The 16,736-nt window shown below is 38.0% G+C and overlaps 1 protein-coding gene across 1 annotated transcript in view; it reads right to left on the bottom strand.

The window, feature by feature from the left end:
• The window catches only part of LRP1 (LDL receptor protein 1), a 744,558-nt gene that overhangs the window by 380,359 nt on the left and 347,463 nt on the right, over positions 1–16,736 (bottom strand). Inside the window, exon 40 of the mRNA XM_068228249.1 lies at positions 5,328–5,517. Coding sequence (XP_068084350.1) covers positions 5,328–5,517 — 190 coding nt within the window. The remainder of the gene's footprint in view (positions 1–5,327; positions 5,518–16,736) is intronic.

The following is a 16,736-nucleotide window of genomic DNA, read 5'->3' as shown; positions in this document are numbered from 1 at the left end:
GATTTTTCACGATTTTACGCTAAGCTTTTAACATTCAAAGACCGAACATTACTACCTACTAGCCATGGGTACATACTGCAAGGTGCAAGTACAACTTGCAGAACCGTAGGTCGGTAATGTCTTTGAGGTTGAGCCAGAGGTACTCCTGAAGCCTGTGGTAATGTGATGGGGAGGGCCCACGTAAAATAAACGGTGGTTGGTTCGTGTGGATGTTGACAGGGTGGAAGGAGTACCTTTGGTTGTAGGGCTGTTTTGACTTATGTTATGTAAAAAAAAACAAGGCATCACTGGGATATGTGTTTAATTGATTGTACAGTTGAAGGTGTGCCGTAAAACTACCTCTGTCTACAATATTTATCCATTTATACAGGTGAAAAGTTATTTGTTGCCTAAAGGCAACAGTATGCAGTAGAGGGTTAATAGCTAGTAATAACAGACCTGAGATAGAAAAACAAACACAGTAACCAAAGGTTCTAACATTTACAGTATCATTAGACACCTACTATGGGATGAAAAGGTCCTACAAAGAACAAAAAATGATCCTGTACAAGTCATATATCATTCCCATCCTTACATATTCAAGCTTGTGAAATGAAATATCTTAGAACTGCTTCTAAAAGACACGACTTGATCACGTGAAAAATGATTAGATCAGATCTAACCTAGGTCTAAATAAATCATTGGAGGAAAGACTTAGGTTATCTAGACTTAAATGGTTTGGACATGTTAAACAAATTAATACCACACGGTTACCATGTGCTTATTTGGGAAAAAGAATAACAGGGAGAAGACCAGCTGGAAGAGCAAGACGGAGATGGATGGACCAACTGAGGGAAGACGTGGAGAGAAGAGGATGGAAGTGGGAATCTGTCATGGACAATAAAATCTTTTTGAATAGGCAACTTTGGAAGATGCTCATTTTCAAACACCCTACCTGGCTTGATGGAAGGGCAAATTGATGATGATGACAGTGGTTCAGCAGATGTCTTAAGATATCTTAGCATAATATCCTCCGAGACAGAGCAGAGTACATATCAACAACTTTAAATGCAAGTTCCTCTGACGTGTAATTATTTGAATGATTCTTGCAGGGCTGAGTGGCTCAGATAGTAGAGCACGGGCTTTGTGACAGGTCTGATCCTGGCTTAGTCCAGTGATATCTGAAGGTGCTCAGATATGCCAGTCTCTTGTCAGTAGATTTAATGACATGCAAAAGAACTCCTATGGGAAAATATTTTTGTCACCTAAGAGTCTTAAAGAACCTATAAAAGTAGTTAGAGGCACTTAAAAATTGATCATTATTATTATAATCTGCGATTCACAATCATTGATCATGTCTCCCTGAACACAATGGTACCTGTCTAGATGTCTAGATGTTGTTTGCACTCATTACCGTAGGATGATAGGTGGGAAAGAGAATTTGCAAGTGTCTTATAAAGCCAACAAAACAAATGGTTTATATGTAGACCCATTGGGTTCCTTTTATGCTTTTGTATTTGTCCTCTGTTCCTAGTCTTTTACCTGAACAGATTAGCAGCATGACCATTTTTTGTTGCTAGTTCTGTAGACAGGGCGATTCCCCCAACAGTCATTCTCAAAATGGTTGTCTGTGGTTTCCATTTCAACTCTCGGTAAACACCGGGATGGTACCTTTCTCAAGGCCATGGCTGCTTTCTTTTCATTCCTAGCCTGTACAATCACTCCTACCCAGAGACAGCATACTCACACAGCAGTACATGCAGCATACCACCATGGGGTGTCCCAGGAAAAGCAGCTATAGAATTGAACCAAACAATTCCTCTTACACTCCCAGCACTAAAAGTCATAAGCAGGGAACGGATTTATATGTAAATACATATCTCTTTAGGAAGCTAAAATTAATTATATGTTGCATTATCTTTACGAATCATGACGCGTGGAGCTGAAAAATGGAGTATTCATTTTCCATATTTTTCCATATTTTGGAGTTCAAGACATATGTTCCATATTCTTCGTCATTAAAATCAATATAGTCCATATTTCGGCTAAAAAGTATTAAATTATATTAAATTAGCAGTCCTCTCAATAATGGGGAAATAAATTTAAAATCTATATTTGAAAAATTAATATTTTAACTGGTATGCAGGTCATTATCACGCCTGTCCACATCTGGGCTGATAAAATAATCTGATAGGTGGTGCGAAGAAAGAGAGAGGTTGAGCCCCGAAGTGGTGGAGATCAGCCGGTCAGTACCATGACCATCTGAATCACACGTACAGCACTGATAAGCTGCATTACATAATATCGACTGTGTCTGTGCCATAATTTCGTAACTAGGGAAATCTCATTCATCGACGATGTGCTAGTGGTTTTCGGATTAGTTCGTAATTCGGGCATTCCCTTTGATTGCTTCATAACTCCATCTAGTTCACTACCAGTCATTCACAGTTTGAATTAGCAGTGAGACGGATCATAGTGTTCTTGTACTTTCAGTGTGTGCTGTTGTATATTGATATTCATTGAAGACATTAACGTTGTTACAATATGCCTAAAGTAGTTCAGTCAACCAGTTTAAAATTGAAAAGTTACGTATCAGAATTTAAAGAAGAAAGTTTATCAACTGACAGTACGATATTATTTTGTAATTTGTGTCATTGTACAGTGACATCTACTCAAAGGTTCCTTGTGCAACAGCACGTTTCAACCAGTAAACACCAGGCTAACAAACAACGAGATTCCAAGCAGAGACAGTTGTTTCTTACACAACCAGCAACTTCCAGTGTAACGTCCAAGTTCAACATCGATCTTTGCTGTACTCTCATCACTGCTGACATACCTCTCTTCAAACTGAATAATAGTGCTTCGGGGAATTCCTCGAGAAATATACTAAACGATCCGTCCCGGATGAGTCAACGTTCATAAAAACGTACTGTTCAGACATATACGATGAAACTGTTCCGAAGATAAGGTAAGAGATTAAAGACGGTCCAATTTAGGTTTCCATTGATGAGACGACAGACAAAGAAGGCAGGCTAATTGGTAACGTAATCATTGGTTTGTTAAGCGAAGATTATTGTAAATAGATTCTTTTACACTGTGATGTTCTAGAAAAGTGCGATAACAAAACTATAGCAAAACTGTTCAGTGAGGCTATGGGTATCCTCTGGCCACAGGGCGTTAAGTATAATAAAGTGTTAACTTTTATTAGCGATGCCGCATCTCATATGATAAAAGCTGGAGAAGCAATATGTGTTGTATATCCTAAGATGACTCATTTAACATGTGTAGCACATGCCTTTCATCGTGTGGCAGAAGTGGTAAGAGGCAGTTACCCCAAAGTACATTTATTGATTTTCTCAGTGAATTTTTTTTCTCAAAGCCCACAGAACAGTTAATCTTTTGAAAGAAATGTGCCCAGAGATTCCATCGCCGCCAAATACGATTCTAACTAGGTGGGGTACGTGGCTGCAAGCGATTGAATATTATTTTGAATATATAGACTGCATTAAGAACGTTCTGCGTGCCATGGACTCTGAAGATGCAGCCTCAATTGAAGCTGCAAAAAGAGTTGTCTGCGATACAAGTGTGAGAAATGACTAATGTTACATTCATCATAATTTTTCATGCAAAAACACTAAAACGGCTCCAAAACTCGCATCTCTCACTTTCTGAAAGTTGTGAAATTGTGAATAAAACTGTGGAACAACTAAATTGTGGTACAGGTAAAGTTGCGGATGTATAAAACATGAAGATGGCCACTGTACTTTCAAAGAACCCTGGATATGAAGAAATGACAAAGGTTGCTGCAATGCTGTGTGGAGATTTAAGTGTAAAATTAACATTGGATTCAACTCCAGCAGATATTGTGAAGTTGAATTATGCCCCCATTACCTCTTCTGATGTTGACCGCAATTTCAGTCAATATAAATCTGTCCTTAGAGATAATAGGAGAATCTTCACTTTCCAGCACTTAAAAGAACATTTTGTAATCCATTGTTTGGGTAACAGAGAATAAAAGATTGTGTGTTCTTCAAATATATTAAAATGAGAAGTATAACATTACGTTGCATGTAGATCTACTTTGTTTAGCTTCTTTGAACTTTGATATTAAATAGAAATTAATGTTATGTGTGTATTTTTAAGTCCATGTATAATTCCATATTTCAATAAAAATAACTAAATATATATGTACATATTTCAATAATTATTAATACATATAAATTCGTTCCCTGGTCATAAGCTTTTATTTTAAACAACTGTGTTCATCTTTATCTCTTTGTCTCTTCTCTTTTCTGTGTTTATCCTACAACATCCAGATAGCCTCTCATTGACTGTTGATACCCACCTTCCTGATGAAGCTGGGAGGCAGAAATCAGCTTGTCAGGGGCTGACAAGAGATAGCCAACCAATCTGAAGATGCCAGTACATGAAGATGTGGAGACTGTCCTTGTTCTTGTCACAATGATGTGTCATTGTGGTCTTTTTTTTTTTTGCTAGTTGCTTTACGTCGCATTGACACAGATAGGTTTTATGGTGACGATGGGACAGGGAAGGGTAAGGAGTGGGAAGGAAGTGGCCGTGGCCTTAATTAAGGTACAGCCCCAGCATTTGCCTGGTGTGAAAATGGGAAACCATGGGAAACTATCTTCAGGGCTGCCGACAGTGGGGTTCGAACTTACTATCTCCAGAATATTGGATACTGGCCGCACTTAAGCGACTACAGCTATCGAGCTCGGTGTCATTGTGTTTATCCTGTTATGTGTTCCTCTAAATGTTCCTATTTTTCTACAAACAACTGGTTTAAATTTCTTGAATCACAAACATTGTGATGATTCACAATAACTACATGAGTGTATACCCCTCAACTTTGAATGATCTTAAGAAACATTCAAGGGCCTACCAGGCTAACAAATCTATTGACATAGCCTAATGACACTTAGGCACTTTGAAATGCCTACTATCTCTGCCAGAAAAAGGTGTGATCTTGAGCACCTCAGGCAACTGAGTTACAGAACTTCCTGTACAATTCAATTAGATGTCCATCATGTCACAGCCAGGCACCACCATCCTATGGTTTCTAAACTTGACATACTTAAGAGACTTCTCTTTGAAAGCACAAATCATCATCTGTTTATATAGATCAAAACATCAGTAAGTTTACATTTTAGAGAATCACTAAACAACTGAATTTCTTTGGAATTAAACTCAAACAGAGGTCTGGAATCTAAGTGCAAAATATTGGTATTTTTCCCCCAATACAGGCAGCAATGGTTAATCATTCAACATAAAAGAATTACATGAATTAGATCAAGGAAAACTAGATAATAAAACATGTTTACGAGACTTACAATCATTGGTGTCATTAGCTACTGCAATGATACCCATAGGACGTGGTACTTCTGTTCGTAGCCAAACCACATCATCACCCGTGTACTTGTTGGCTCGGATCACAGCATGCAGAACCCAATCTGTCCAGAAGATGTAGTCCCCATACACAGCAATGTCAAATGCATGCTGGGGCTTAACCTTATTCAGGATCTGTAAGAAGGATACAGTCTGTTACATTCATTTGTGGAACATTAAAAATGAACACAATGGGATGAACAAAATCACAGGTCAGAGTGGGAATAGGGAACAATCAAAAGAGGAGACAAGAACAAACAAAAACAAAACAAAAAGAACAAGAACAACCTCTACATTTTCATACACTGTCGTCTTCAAATAGACAGGCTTTCTCTTCACTGATCCCAGTTCTTCAACATCCATTTCTTTTTGGTCCTCTGTTCCCTACTGATAATCTTTGGTCTATTTTTCTTCCAAAAGTATGTGTTCCCTACAATCGGCTGGTTTAACAGCATCACTCAGCAGCTAATTCGTAAAATGTTCTTTCTTAAATTTCAAACCTTCCCAGTTCAATTGTTTGATTGATCCACCTTCCAAGTTGTAATTCTCAGATTTGAACATTGCTTCAATTCCTCATCTTGTTGTATTCCATTCTGTGTCTGTGTTGATAAGTTTGTGGCAGTGTAAATGCCATCCATTTTGTGAAGATTGACATTTTCAGTGTCCCAAAATATTGATATTTTAGAAAACATGACTACTTTACTCTAACAGTTCTTTCTACATGATTGTTAAAGTTCTCAGGTTAATTATATTCAGATTCAAAGAACTGACTGAATGTTATAATCTACAAAATCATGTTAATTAACTTAACTGAATAAATACGTGTCCTTAAGCTGAGGTGGTGTAGCTCTTTTCAGGTATGTCTGCAATGGAGGTGAGCTGCATGTACCTTTAACCACATATTTAACCACAATTTTACATTTCTGGAAGTAACGAGAATTAAACCCAAAACCCTCCAAACAAACAAGTGAAGTGACATTAAGTCATCTAGTGAAGGACCTTCATTCTCTTCTTTTAATTACACATGGTATACTCTTAATACTGACCTTGAAATGCTCCCATTTGACAGATGATCAAGCAAAAATTTTGAACACCGATTTAAAAAAAATTACAATGAATAACTAATTTCATAAAAGTAAGAAATGGCAAATTTTAAAACTTTTTAGTATTTAACCTCTTCCACATATTCTTGTACACCCTTTCTTAAGATATGATCTACCCCATTCTTTTCCCCTGGTCCTCCACAGTAAAACAGCCTGTATCCTTTCACCTGCATCCTTTCTCCTCTTCCCTTTCACCTGGTCTCACTTAGTCCAGAGATGGATATGTACCTTGCCTTAATGAATTTGACAAGTTCCTGAATCATTATCACTGTCTAGTTGGTGATTCTTGACAATCTAATGGTGTCCTCCTAGGTGAGGTTTGACACTGGTCACCCATTTTGTACAGCTTTCTCAGTAAACAGAGTTCTGCAAATCTTAATATACAGTATTTCAAGTGCCATATATGTAACAATTTTCATTTAAAGCTCATAAAAAATAATTTTAACCCTAGACCGGGCGCGCTGGTGTTTTTGTCAACCAGTGCGCTATTTTACGCCGTAATTCCTAGAACTGTCAGTCTTTCACCACTTCGCAACTAATACCTTTTCTTTCACTCTTGACCTTCACTTCAGTAGAGTTTCGACAACAGTGGAAGAGATATGTGTGTAATTATCTCGAGCAAACTCTTGGAACCCGAAGCTGGTTGACAAAGTCAACTGCGCACCTGGTCATGTAAGTAATATTTCTTTAAAATTTCCTTTCTTCTGTACTTTTTGGGTGATTAGGCAAAGTCAGGTGTAATTACATGTAGTAGATTTCTATTTTAGGTCTCGTTTTGTCAATGATGAAGATATAGCTGATATTTTGAGCCAGTTGTCCGATGAAATAGAGGACTCTGCCTCGGATTTTTAGGATGGGGGAGGAGGAAATTATAAACGTATCGGATCAGGATCATAACAGTGATACGGTGCAAGTGGCCGATTCGTACCATGGGATCTATGAAGACGATAATGAAACGGAATTTATCTCCGGGAGAGATCGAGGAACAATGTGGTCCAAGACAGACTTTTTAAATCTTACTTCGAGTGTCAAAGCGAGGAATATTGTAAAAATACTGCCAGGACCGGAAGGGGAGACGAAGAAGGTATCAACAGAAATTGACTGTTTCATGCAGTTGATTAGCGCTGAGATGGTCGATGAACTATTATACTGGACTAGTTTATACATTTCTAGGAAGCGGGAGGAAGTGAATTACAGCCATGAGCGCGATGCTAAATTTGCGAATCGCAGTGAAATTATGGCATTGCTCAGGCGATAAGGTGTGAAAGATTTCTTGGACATGGCGACAAAGTTCATTTTTCATCCAGCCACGTTTTTGCTATTATATCTGATCATTTCATTGTATAATTGTCCGACTCGTTGGCTGAATGGTAACTGTACTGGCCTTTGGTTCAGAGGGTCCCAGGTTCGATTCCCGGCCGGGTCGGGGGAATTTAACCTGGGTTTGATTCCTGGGTGGATCGGGGATTTTAACCTTCAGTGGTTAATTCCAGTGGCCCGGGGGCTGGGTGTTTGTGCTGTCCCCAACATCCCTGCAACTCACACACCACACCTAACACAATCCTCCCCAACAATAACGCGCAGTTACCTACACATGGCAGATGCCACCCAAACTGCCTTACAAAGGCTGCACTCGGCTAGAAATAGCCACACGAAATTATTATTAATGTATAATTGTGCAAATATTAAAATATGTCCATTATTTTAATTTAATTATGTATCTAGTGCTTAACTCATTTTAAATAGGCGCAGTATTCATGTCCCTATCAGAATTAGTTCACGTGTTCATGGTTATCCATTTTAAGTACATTCATATTAATCACTAATACAAGTTTTTAATTTTATTTCGAGAATAACATTGAAACAAAAGATAAAACACCATTAAATTAAATGTTCATGCGATAGGAAGCCTGTAAACAACTGAAAACGTAACTGGTTGACAAAGTCAACCACGCGCCCGGTAGTGTGACAGAAATTGGCGCGCCCGGTCTAGGGTTAAAAACAAGAAATTCATGATGAAGGCACTAACAACTTGTTATCTATTTAGGAAAGAAAATATCTAGTAAATACAAATGAGTATCACTAATAATTTGTATCTTAGAGATGGTGCATTCACTTTTTGTTATTTATTTCAAGATGATGATTATTATTATTATTATTATTATTATTATTATTATTATTCTTGTTTTCGAATGGGTCTGCTATGGACCACGTTAAGCATCATTCATTTACGGTTCTTCCTCTTTCGATCGGCCCAGTACTTCTTCATCCTTTCGGAGTGGGCTTCTTTACGTTCTCGTCACCAGTTGTTGCCAGTCCGTTTTTTGCTATGATCTTGGAATCCCTTAATTTTGTTGATGATTTTTCTGTATTCCTGTCTGTTGTATACTACCTGCTGTAATATATTATTTTCCTCCATATCCTCCTTGACCCCTTTAAGCCAGCTAGTTTGTGTCTTCCTGTTCTCCATGTATTCCAGAATTCGCTTGGCTGTTCTCTCTGGTGGCATTCTTTTAATGTGTCCATAGAAGCAGAGTCTTCTCTTCTTGAAGGATGTGATTATTATTATTATTATTATTATTAATGAGCCTCTGTGGCTCAGGCAGCAGCACCCAGCCTCCCACCACTGGGTTCCATGGTTCAAATCCTGGTCACTCCAAGTGAGATTTGTCCGAACAAAGCGGAGGCGGGACAGGTTTTTCTCCGGGTACTCCGGTTTTCCCTGCCATCTTCATTCCAGCAACACTCTCCAACATCATTTCATTTCATCTGTCAGTCACTAATGATTACCCTAGAGGAGTGCGACAGGTTTCGACAGCCAGCACAAATCCTATCCTCGCCGCTAGATGGGGACCTCATTCATTCCATTCCTGACCTGGTCGAATAACTGGAAACAGGCTGTGGATTTGCTTTTCATATTATAATTTACATTTTATGGCCTTCATTGGACCACTCTAGCTAACTTTATACAAAGAATTTTTCAGTTACCTGTCAGCCCAGTACTTCTTCATTCTCTCGGATCTTATCTTTCCTTCTTCATCGGAAATGATGATGCTTGTTGTTTAAAGGGGCCTAACATCTAGGTCATTGACCCCAAATGGTACAGAATGTAATAACAATTTAAAAGTCCAAAATCATCCACTTACCAGAATTCAAAACGTGACGATGAAGAATAAATGGATGGACATTAATTTAAAACTATCAGTGGATTCGACCCGCAATGTGTTAAACAACAGTATTACTGACCAAGGGACTGCTTCTAAAGCACAACACTGAATCAACGATGCATGTAGTCTAAAGGGGCCCAAAATCCAGGTCCCTCATAATGGTACTTATTGCTAGGAAAGTAGAACCATGGTATTTGCCATGTTGCGGAACTAATCAAAAGTAGCATAGACTTGCGGTATTCCACACATTATGGTACTACTCATAGGTAATGTAATGCACACATGTAACACAGACCTATGGTGTTTCTCACATTGTGGCACCATTTATAGGCACCACAAACCTAGGTGTTACTCACATATGTGTACTAATCACAGGGACTCTTATCCCGTGGTGTTCTTCACATAGTGGGTACTAATCATAGGCAAAGGCAGACACATAGTGTCGCTCATAGAGTGGTACTAATCACAGGTACTTCAAAACCCACCCTTATTCATATACTGTCACTACTAATCACAAACCTATTGTGTACCTACCAATGTGGTACTACGCACAAGAGGTTTCCAAGATGGCGACTACTGTGTGTGAGTCTGTGATATCCGTAGTAGATAATGGTGTAAGATGCAGTGAAAAATGTGGCAGATGCAGAACAGTAGTTAAAAATGGGATTCTGTGTCGTAAGTGTGATGAATGGTACCATTTTCGTTGTGCAAATATTGTAAATAGGACTGATATTGAAGAAAGTGAGTGGCTGTGTCCCGAGTGTAAACAAACTGATAGTGAGGCAGAACAACAAGAAAGAGAGACTTACGAAACTATAATTAAGATTTTAGTACGAAACTATAATTAAGATTTTAGGAGTGCTACAAGAAGACTTATGCGCTCTGAAACATGAAAATGAAAGCTTAAAGGACAGAATAAAGAAACTGGAAGATAAAGAAGACATTGGAGAAGAAAGATCGCCGTGGACGGATGTGATGCGTAGCCATTTTAGGCCTAATGTTAAACATATGGGAGAAACTACGTACAACTTAAAACCGGGAAAAAACTCTTTGCAGTGCCAAAATAGATTTCAGTTATTGCAGCAAGTTCCAGAAGAAGACACACCAAGTTTTCCAAATAATTTTAAATCCAGTGGAGGTAAGCTACAGAAGAAGAAAACCAACCGAAAGTCAAGATCGCCAAAGATTCATCTCTACGCAGAGAGTCAAGGGCGGGGTATGGCAGAAGGCATCAAGGATGAGCTGCAGAATCCAGAAACTGAGGTTTTAGGACTAATAAAACCAGGTGCCAGAACTGAAGACGTCCTTTCAAGTTGTGATCCTGTGTTAGAGAAGGACAATTATGTGGTGATTTTGAGTGGTAAAATGACATTGCTGCAAATGAAGGTGAGGAACTAATTACGATTCTCAGAGGTAAGATTTCCAAACTACCTGACTAAAAATTAATTGTAGTTAATGTGCCACCCACGTATGACCTTTTAGAGGACTCATGTGTGAACAAAGCTGTACATGATGTAAATATAAAAATCAAGAGATTATGTAAGAGTTTTAGAAATGTCTATTTATTCTGGTGAAGGAAACTTATTGTTCACATGAATGGTTTACTGATGAAAGGGATGAAATATTAGGGATAAAATTAGTCTGTGATAATATTAAGGAGGTGGGAATTGTAGGAACATATAGGCCTGGAAGAGAGGAAAGAGACATGGAAATATTTGAGAAAATAATAGATTATACTCATAAAAACAATAATGATACGGTAATAATTGGGGGAGATCTAAACTTGTCTGAAGTTGAATGGAATGGAGCTGCAAGTGAAGCCCATGAACAGAAACTGGCAAATAAGTTAATTTGGGAGGGAGGATTTACACAAGTAGTACAAGAACCAACGTCTCAATAATTTGCTAGATGTATTCTTGGTTAAACCATAGGAAATTGTTGATAAAACTCAGGTAATTGAAGGAATAGGTGACCATAAGGCTGTAATAATGGATGTAGGACTCGTACCAAAAAATGCTTAATAAGAGGGTCACACAAGACAAGAAATTATACAGAAAAACTAAAGTTGATGAATTTGGGACTTACCTTAAATCACAATTCAGTTGTTGGATAAGTGATGGGAATAATGTGGATACACTTTGGGCTAAATTTAAAGGAATCATTTGGGAAGGAGAGAAGAGATTTGTATCTGTTAAGAAGGGTAAAATGACCTCAGACCCTGTTTATTATACAAGGGAAATAAGAAAATTAAAAAGAAAATGTAGAATAGTAAACAGGAAAATCAAAGAGGGTAGGGAGAATAGAGAAACTAGAAAACAGCTAATGAGGGAACTGAATAGAGTGAAAAAGGAAGCAAAAGAGAATTATATGAATGGCATTCTTCAAGAGGGTAATGACCACAAAGGGAAATGGAAAAAGCTGTATTCATATATTAAGAATCAAAAAGGAAAAGGAATCCAAATTCCTACAATGGTGGGAGAAGGGGGTGAACACTATTTAACACATACTGAGAAAGCAAACCTCTTTAGTAGGGAATTCAGAGATTCAGTAGAAGATTGTCAGGACTTGGAAACCGTAACAGAAGATAGAGAGGGAGAGACACACAGGGGAAAAAAGAAGCTTCTCATTCACAAATGAAGATATTTTCAGAGAAATCCAACTGCTTTAGCAAGGAAAAGCAGCAGGAAGTGATCAAATTACTGGGGAGGTATTAAAGACAATGGGGTGGTATATAGTACCTTATTTAAAATTTCTCTTTGACTATGTCATAAATAATAGTGTAATACCAAAGTAATGGAAGGAATCTAAAATAATACCAATTTATAAAGGAAAGGGTGATAAAAGGAAACCAGAGAACTACAGACCAATCAGCCTGACCAGTATAGTTTGTAAAATACTGGAGAGTTTAATAGCAAAGTACATCAGAGGGATATGTGATGATAAAAATTGGTTCATGAGGAACCAGTATGGATTTAGAAAGAAATTTTCTTGCGAGGCACAACTGGTGGGATTTCAGCAGGACATATCAGATCAGTTGGATTCAGGAGGCCAGTTAGATTGCATAGCCATAGATCTTTCCAAAGCCTTTGATAGAGTGGAACATGGAATATTATTAAAGAAATTGGAGGGAATAGGATTGGACATAAGGGTTATACGTTGGATAAGAACATTTCTAAATTCAAGGGTTCAGAAAGTCAAAGTAGGAAATAATATATCACAGGAAGAGAAAGTTTGGAAGGGAATTGCACAGGGTAGTATAATCGGTCCGTTACTTTTCTTAATATACGCAAATGATTTAGGGAACAATATAACATAGAAAATAAGATTGTATGCAGATGACATAATTGTTTATAGGGAAATAAATAACAGGGAATGCCACTGAAACCCCATATCAGCTGTAGCATCTGTACTCCAGAGGAGCGGCTACAAAAGGCGCCTGTTCTCCATGTTAGGAGCGGCCTACAAATTTTGGCTGGTAGTAGCTCTAAAATGCCTTTGGGAGTGGCGAACCCATCATAATAAAAGCCTATATGAAGACAAGTGTACTGAAGCCTTGGAAAATGTTAGGGCGTTCCCCACAAGTGACGTGCAAAAGACTAGGGTATTCCCCACAAGGGACGGGCAATTCTTGTGATGCTGGGAGAAATGTGAGAAATGGGAGACCAGCAACCAAATACATCAAGATAGTGACCACCAATGTAGGGACACTAACAGGGAGAGTGGAAGAAATTGCAGATTTTATGGTTGACGAAGTTATAGCATTGCTGGGAATCAGTGAGACCAAATGGAAAGGAAAAGGTGAGAGGAAACTAAAGAAAGAATACACCTTATACTATAGTGGAGAAAGAGAAGCCAAAAATGATGTAGGTCTCATAATTAGAAAAGACCTAAAGGAATACCTAGAATTGGTGGAAAACATAAATGACAGGTTGATTAAGGTCAGATTGAGACTTGAAACTGGTATTACAGATATAATTCAAAGGTATCCTCCGCAAACAGGAAATACAGATACGGATATAGAGGAATACCTTGAATATCTAGAAGGCCATATACAGGACAAACAAGTTGTGATCATAGGAGACATGAATGCCCAAGTAGGTCAGGAAAGAAATGGAGATGAAGAGATTATAGGTCCATTTGGATATGGGAAGAGAAACAAGGTTGGAGATATTTTGGTACACTTTTGTAGAAGAAATGAGCTGATCATTGGTAACACATGGTTTTGAAAGAAAAACAGTCAGAAGATAACAAGATATAGTTGGGATAACAAAATCAAAACTATGATAGATTACATTTTGGTCGAGAAAGGTAACAGGAAAATGTTGGTAGATAACAGCCCTCCCAAGTGAATCTTTTGAAGGAGATCACAGAGTTGTGATAGCTAAGTTAAAGATGGGAAAGATACAAAAGATGACTGAGATTAGGCAGAGAAAGCTAAGGGTGTGGAAATTGCAGGAGAAGGAAATAAATGAAGAGTTCCAGACACACGTTAAAACAAGTATACCTAAGGAAGACGTCGGGAAGGTCGAAGAAGAATGGGCATATTTTAAAACAGTCGTGGTCAAGTCTGCAGAAAAGACCTATGGAAGAGTTTCAGGAAGGAAGAAAGATCAAGAAACGCTCTGGTGGAATGACACACTAAAAGATATAGTTAAAAGGAAGAAACAAGCTTGGAAAAGATGGCTGAGAGACAGAACAACAGAATGCAAAACAGAATGCAGGCGTTGCAAGGAGTAGTGCTCCAAAGTGATTCAAGAAGAGAAAAAGAAATGCTGGCAAAAATTCACTGAACCTCTGCAAGAAGATACAACCGGAAACAAAAAGATTTTATTCCAGTGGGTTAAAAAAGAAGAAAAACTCAGGTGAATGTGATAACTTCATTAAATATGAACAAGAGGAAGTGATGACAAAGAAGCAGGATATATTGCAGAGGTGGGGAAAATACTTTGAACAGCTTTACAATGTGCATAATACCTTGGTACAAGGAGAAATCGAAGAACCAGATTTAGTGAAGATGGCAGATAAGGAAAACAAGGTGTCCATGGCAGAGACTGAATGGGCCATTAAAACAATGAAACGAGGCAAGGCAGTAGGAACTGACGAGATCACCATAGAAATGATAATAGCAGCAGGAATAGTTGGTCTACATTGGTTGTATAGACTCTTCAGAGTGATATGGAGAGAAAAGACTGTTCCATAAGAGTGGACCAAAGGGGTCATTATACCAATTTTCAAGAAAGGAGACAGGAAGCAATGCGAAAATTACAGAGGAGTGACACTGATACCTCATACAGCTAAGATCTTGAAAAAATCTTGGATAGACGAATAAGAGACAGAGTAGAGGGAAAATTAGCAGAACACCAGTATGGATTTAAAAGAGGGAGGTCCGCATTTGACCCAATATTTACATTTCATCAAATGACGGAAAGGTATTGGGAATATGGAAAAGACATGGTAGTAACGTTGCTAGATATTGAAAAGGCATAAGACAGTGTCCCAAGGAATTTCGTACAGGAAACATTGACAGGGGCACAGATAGGAATGAAACAATGCAGATGGTAATAGCATTATATCAAAATTGCAAAAGCTGTGTTAGAACCAAAGTGGGTCAAACTGAATTGTTCAGAGTTGAGACAGGCTTAAGACAGGGAAGTGTATTGTCTCCCTTACTCTTCATTATCATCATGGATAGAATTCTACATAATATCAAGGAGAAGATGATGGGCAACCAAGTAAAGTCTATGCTGTTTGCTGATGACATTGTAGGTTGGGGAGATAATGCAGAGGAAGTACAGACACAAGTTGATTTATGGAATGAGGAGATAAGAAATTTTGGAATGAAGATTAGTACGCGAAAAGTAAGACTTTGATCATTGCAAGACGTAACAGAAAATCCAGGGGAGTGATAAAAATAGGAAATGAACCTCTTGAAGTAGTAAAAATTTTTTAATATTTGAGCAGCATGATATCACAAGATGGAAATTTGGATGGAGAAATTGATTTAAGAATACAGCAGTCTGTAAGTTTCTACCAGTGTATGAGAGACATTGTATGAAACAAAGCTGTGCCAATGAAATGCAAGAAGGTTTTATACTCATCCTATTATAAACTTATACTGACCTATGCTTCAGCAGCCTGTACGTTAACTAAGTGAAACCAAAGTACAGTAAGATACAAGTAGCTGAAATGAGGTTCTTGAGGAGCATACAGGGAAAGACAAAATGAGATAGAATACAAAATGAGGAAATAAGGAGAAACGTGGGAGTGTGTAAACTTCAAAAAGAGACTGATATAGCAAAGTTAAAATGGTTTGGACACATGATGAGAATGCCAGGAGAAAGAATACCCAAGGGGACATTTATGGATACAGAGACTAGAAAGAGGGCTAGGGGACGTCCTAGAATGAGATGGAGGAGCTCTGTTATGGACTGTATTGCAAATAGAGGAGTCGATAGCAATAAAGTACTAGAAGAGGAACGGTGGAAAGTTCGAGTAAGCTGGAGGGCTTTGATACACTACCCTACTCAGAGGTAATCTGGAAAAGGGAATGGATGAAGAAGAATTTATAATTTAGCAGTTACATTTCCAAATTTAGATAGATAAAAGGAATACAAATAAAATATTCTATACAAGGTACATTCAGCATCAAGAATAATTATCTAAAAATATTTTAATGGCTTTCAAGTGCCCCATTCTAATGTATTATACACACAGCCAAGTTTTAACATCACTGTGACCATCCATCACAGACAATTTTAATCTTTTTAACTGATCAGTTTAATCCACACATGTTTTATGTTATGTGCTTGTACATTGTTTTAGGACTTTTTTTTGCCTTGTATAATTTGTGTCATTGGCTGATGATGACCCAGATCTGGAGTCAAAACTAGTACCATGCATAAACAACTTGTATTGTAACTCGCATTACGGAACATTTTGTATTGGAAAGGTGGAACCAATAGAACATACTTAATTATTAATACACTACAGAGATGCAAATGCTGCAGTGGTCATTGGGTATTACTCTGATCTACTGAGTATGTAATGAGCATGTGTGAGGATCCTTCGGTATCACCGCTATTGG

The sequence above is a fragment of the Anabrus simplex genome, chromosome 6 (assembly GCF_040414725.1).
Source record: "Anabrus simplex isolate iqAnaSimp1 chromosome 6, ASM4041472v1, whole genome shotgun sequence".
Classification (NCBI taxonomy): Eukaryota; Metazoa; Arthropoda; class Insecta; order Orthoptera; family Tettigoniidae; genus Anabrus; species Anabrus simplex.
This window is presented reverse-complemented; position numbering and strand designations above follow the sequence as displayed.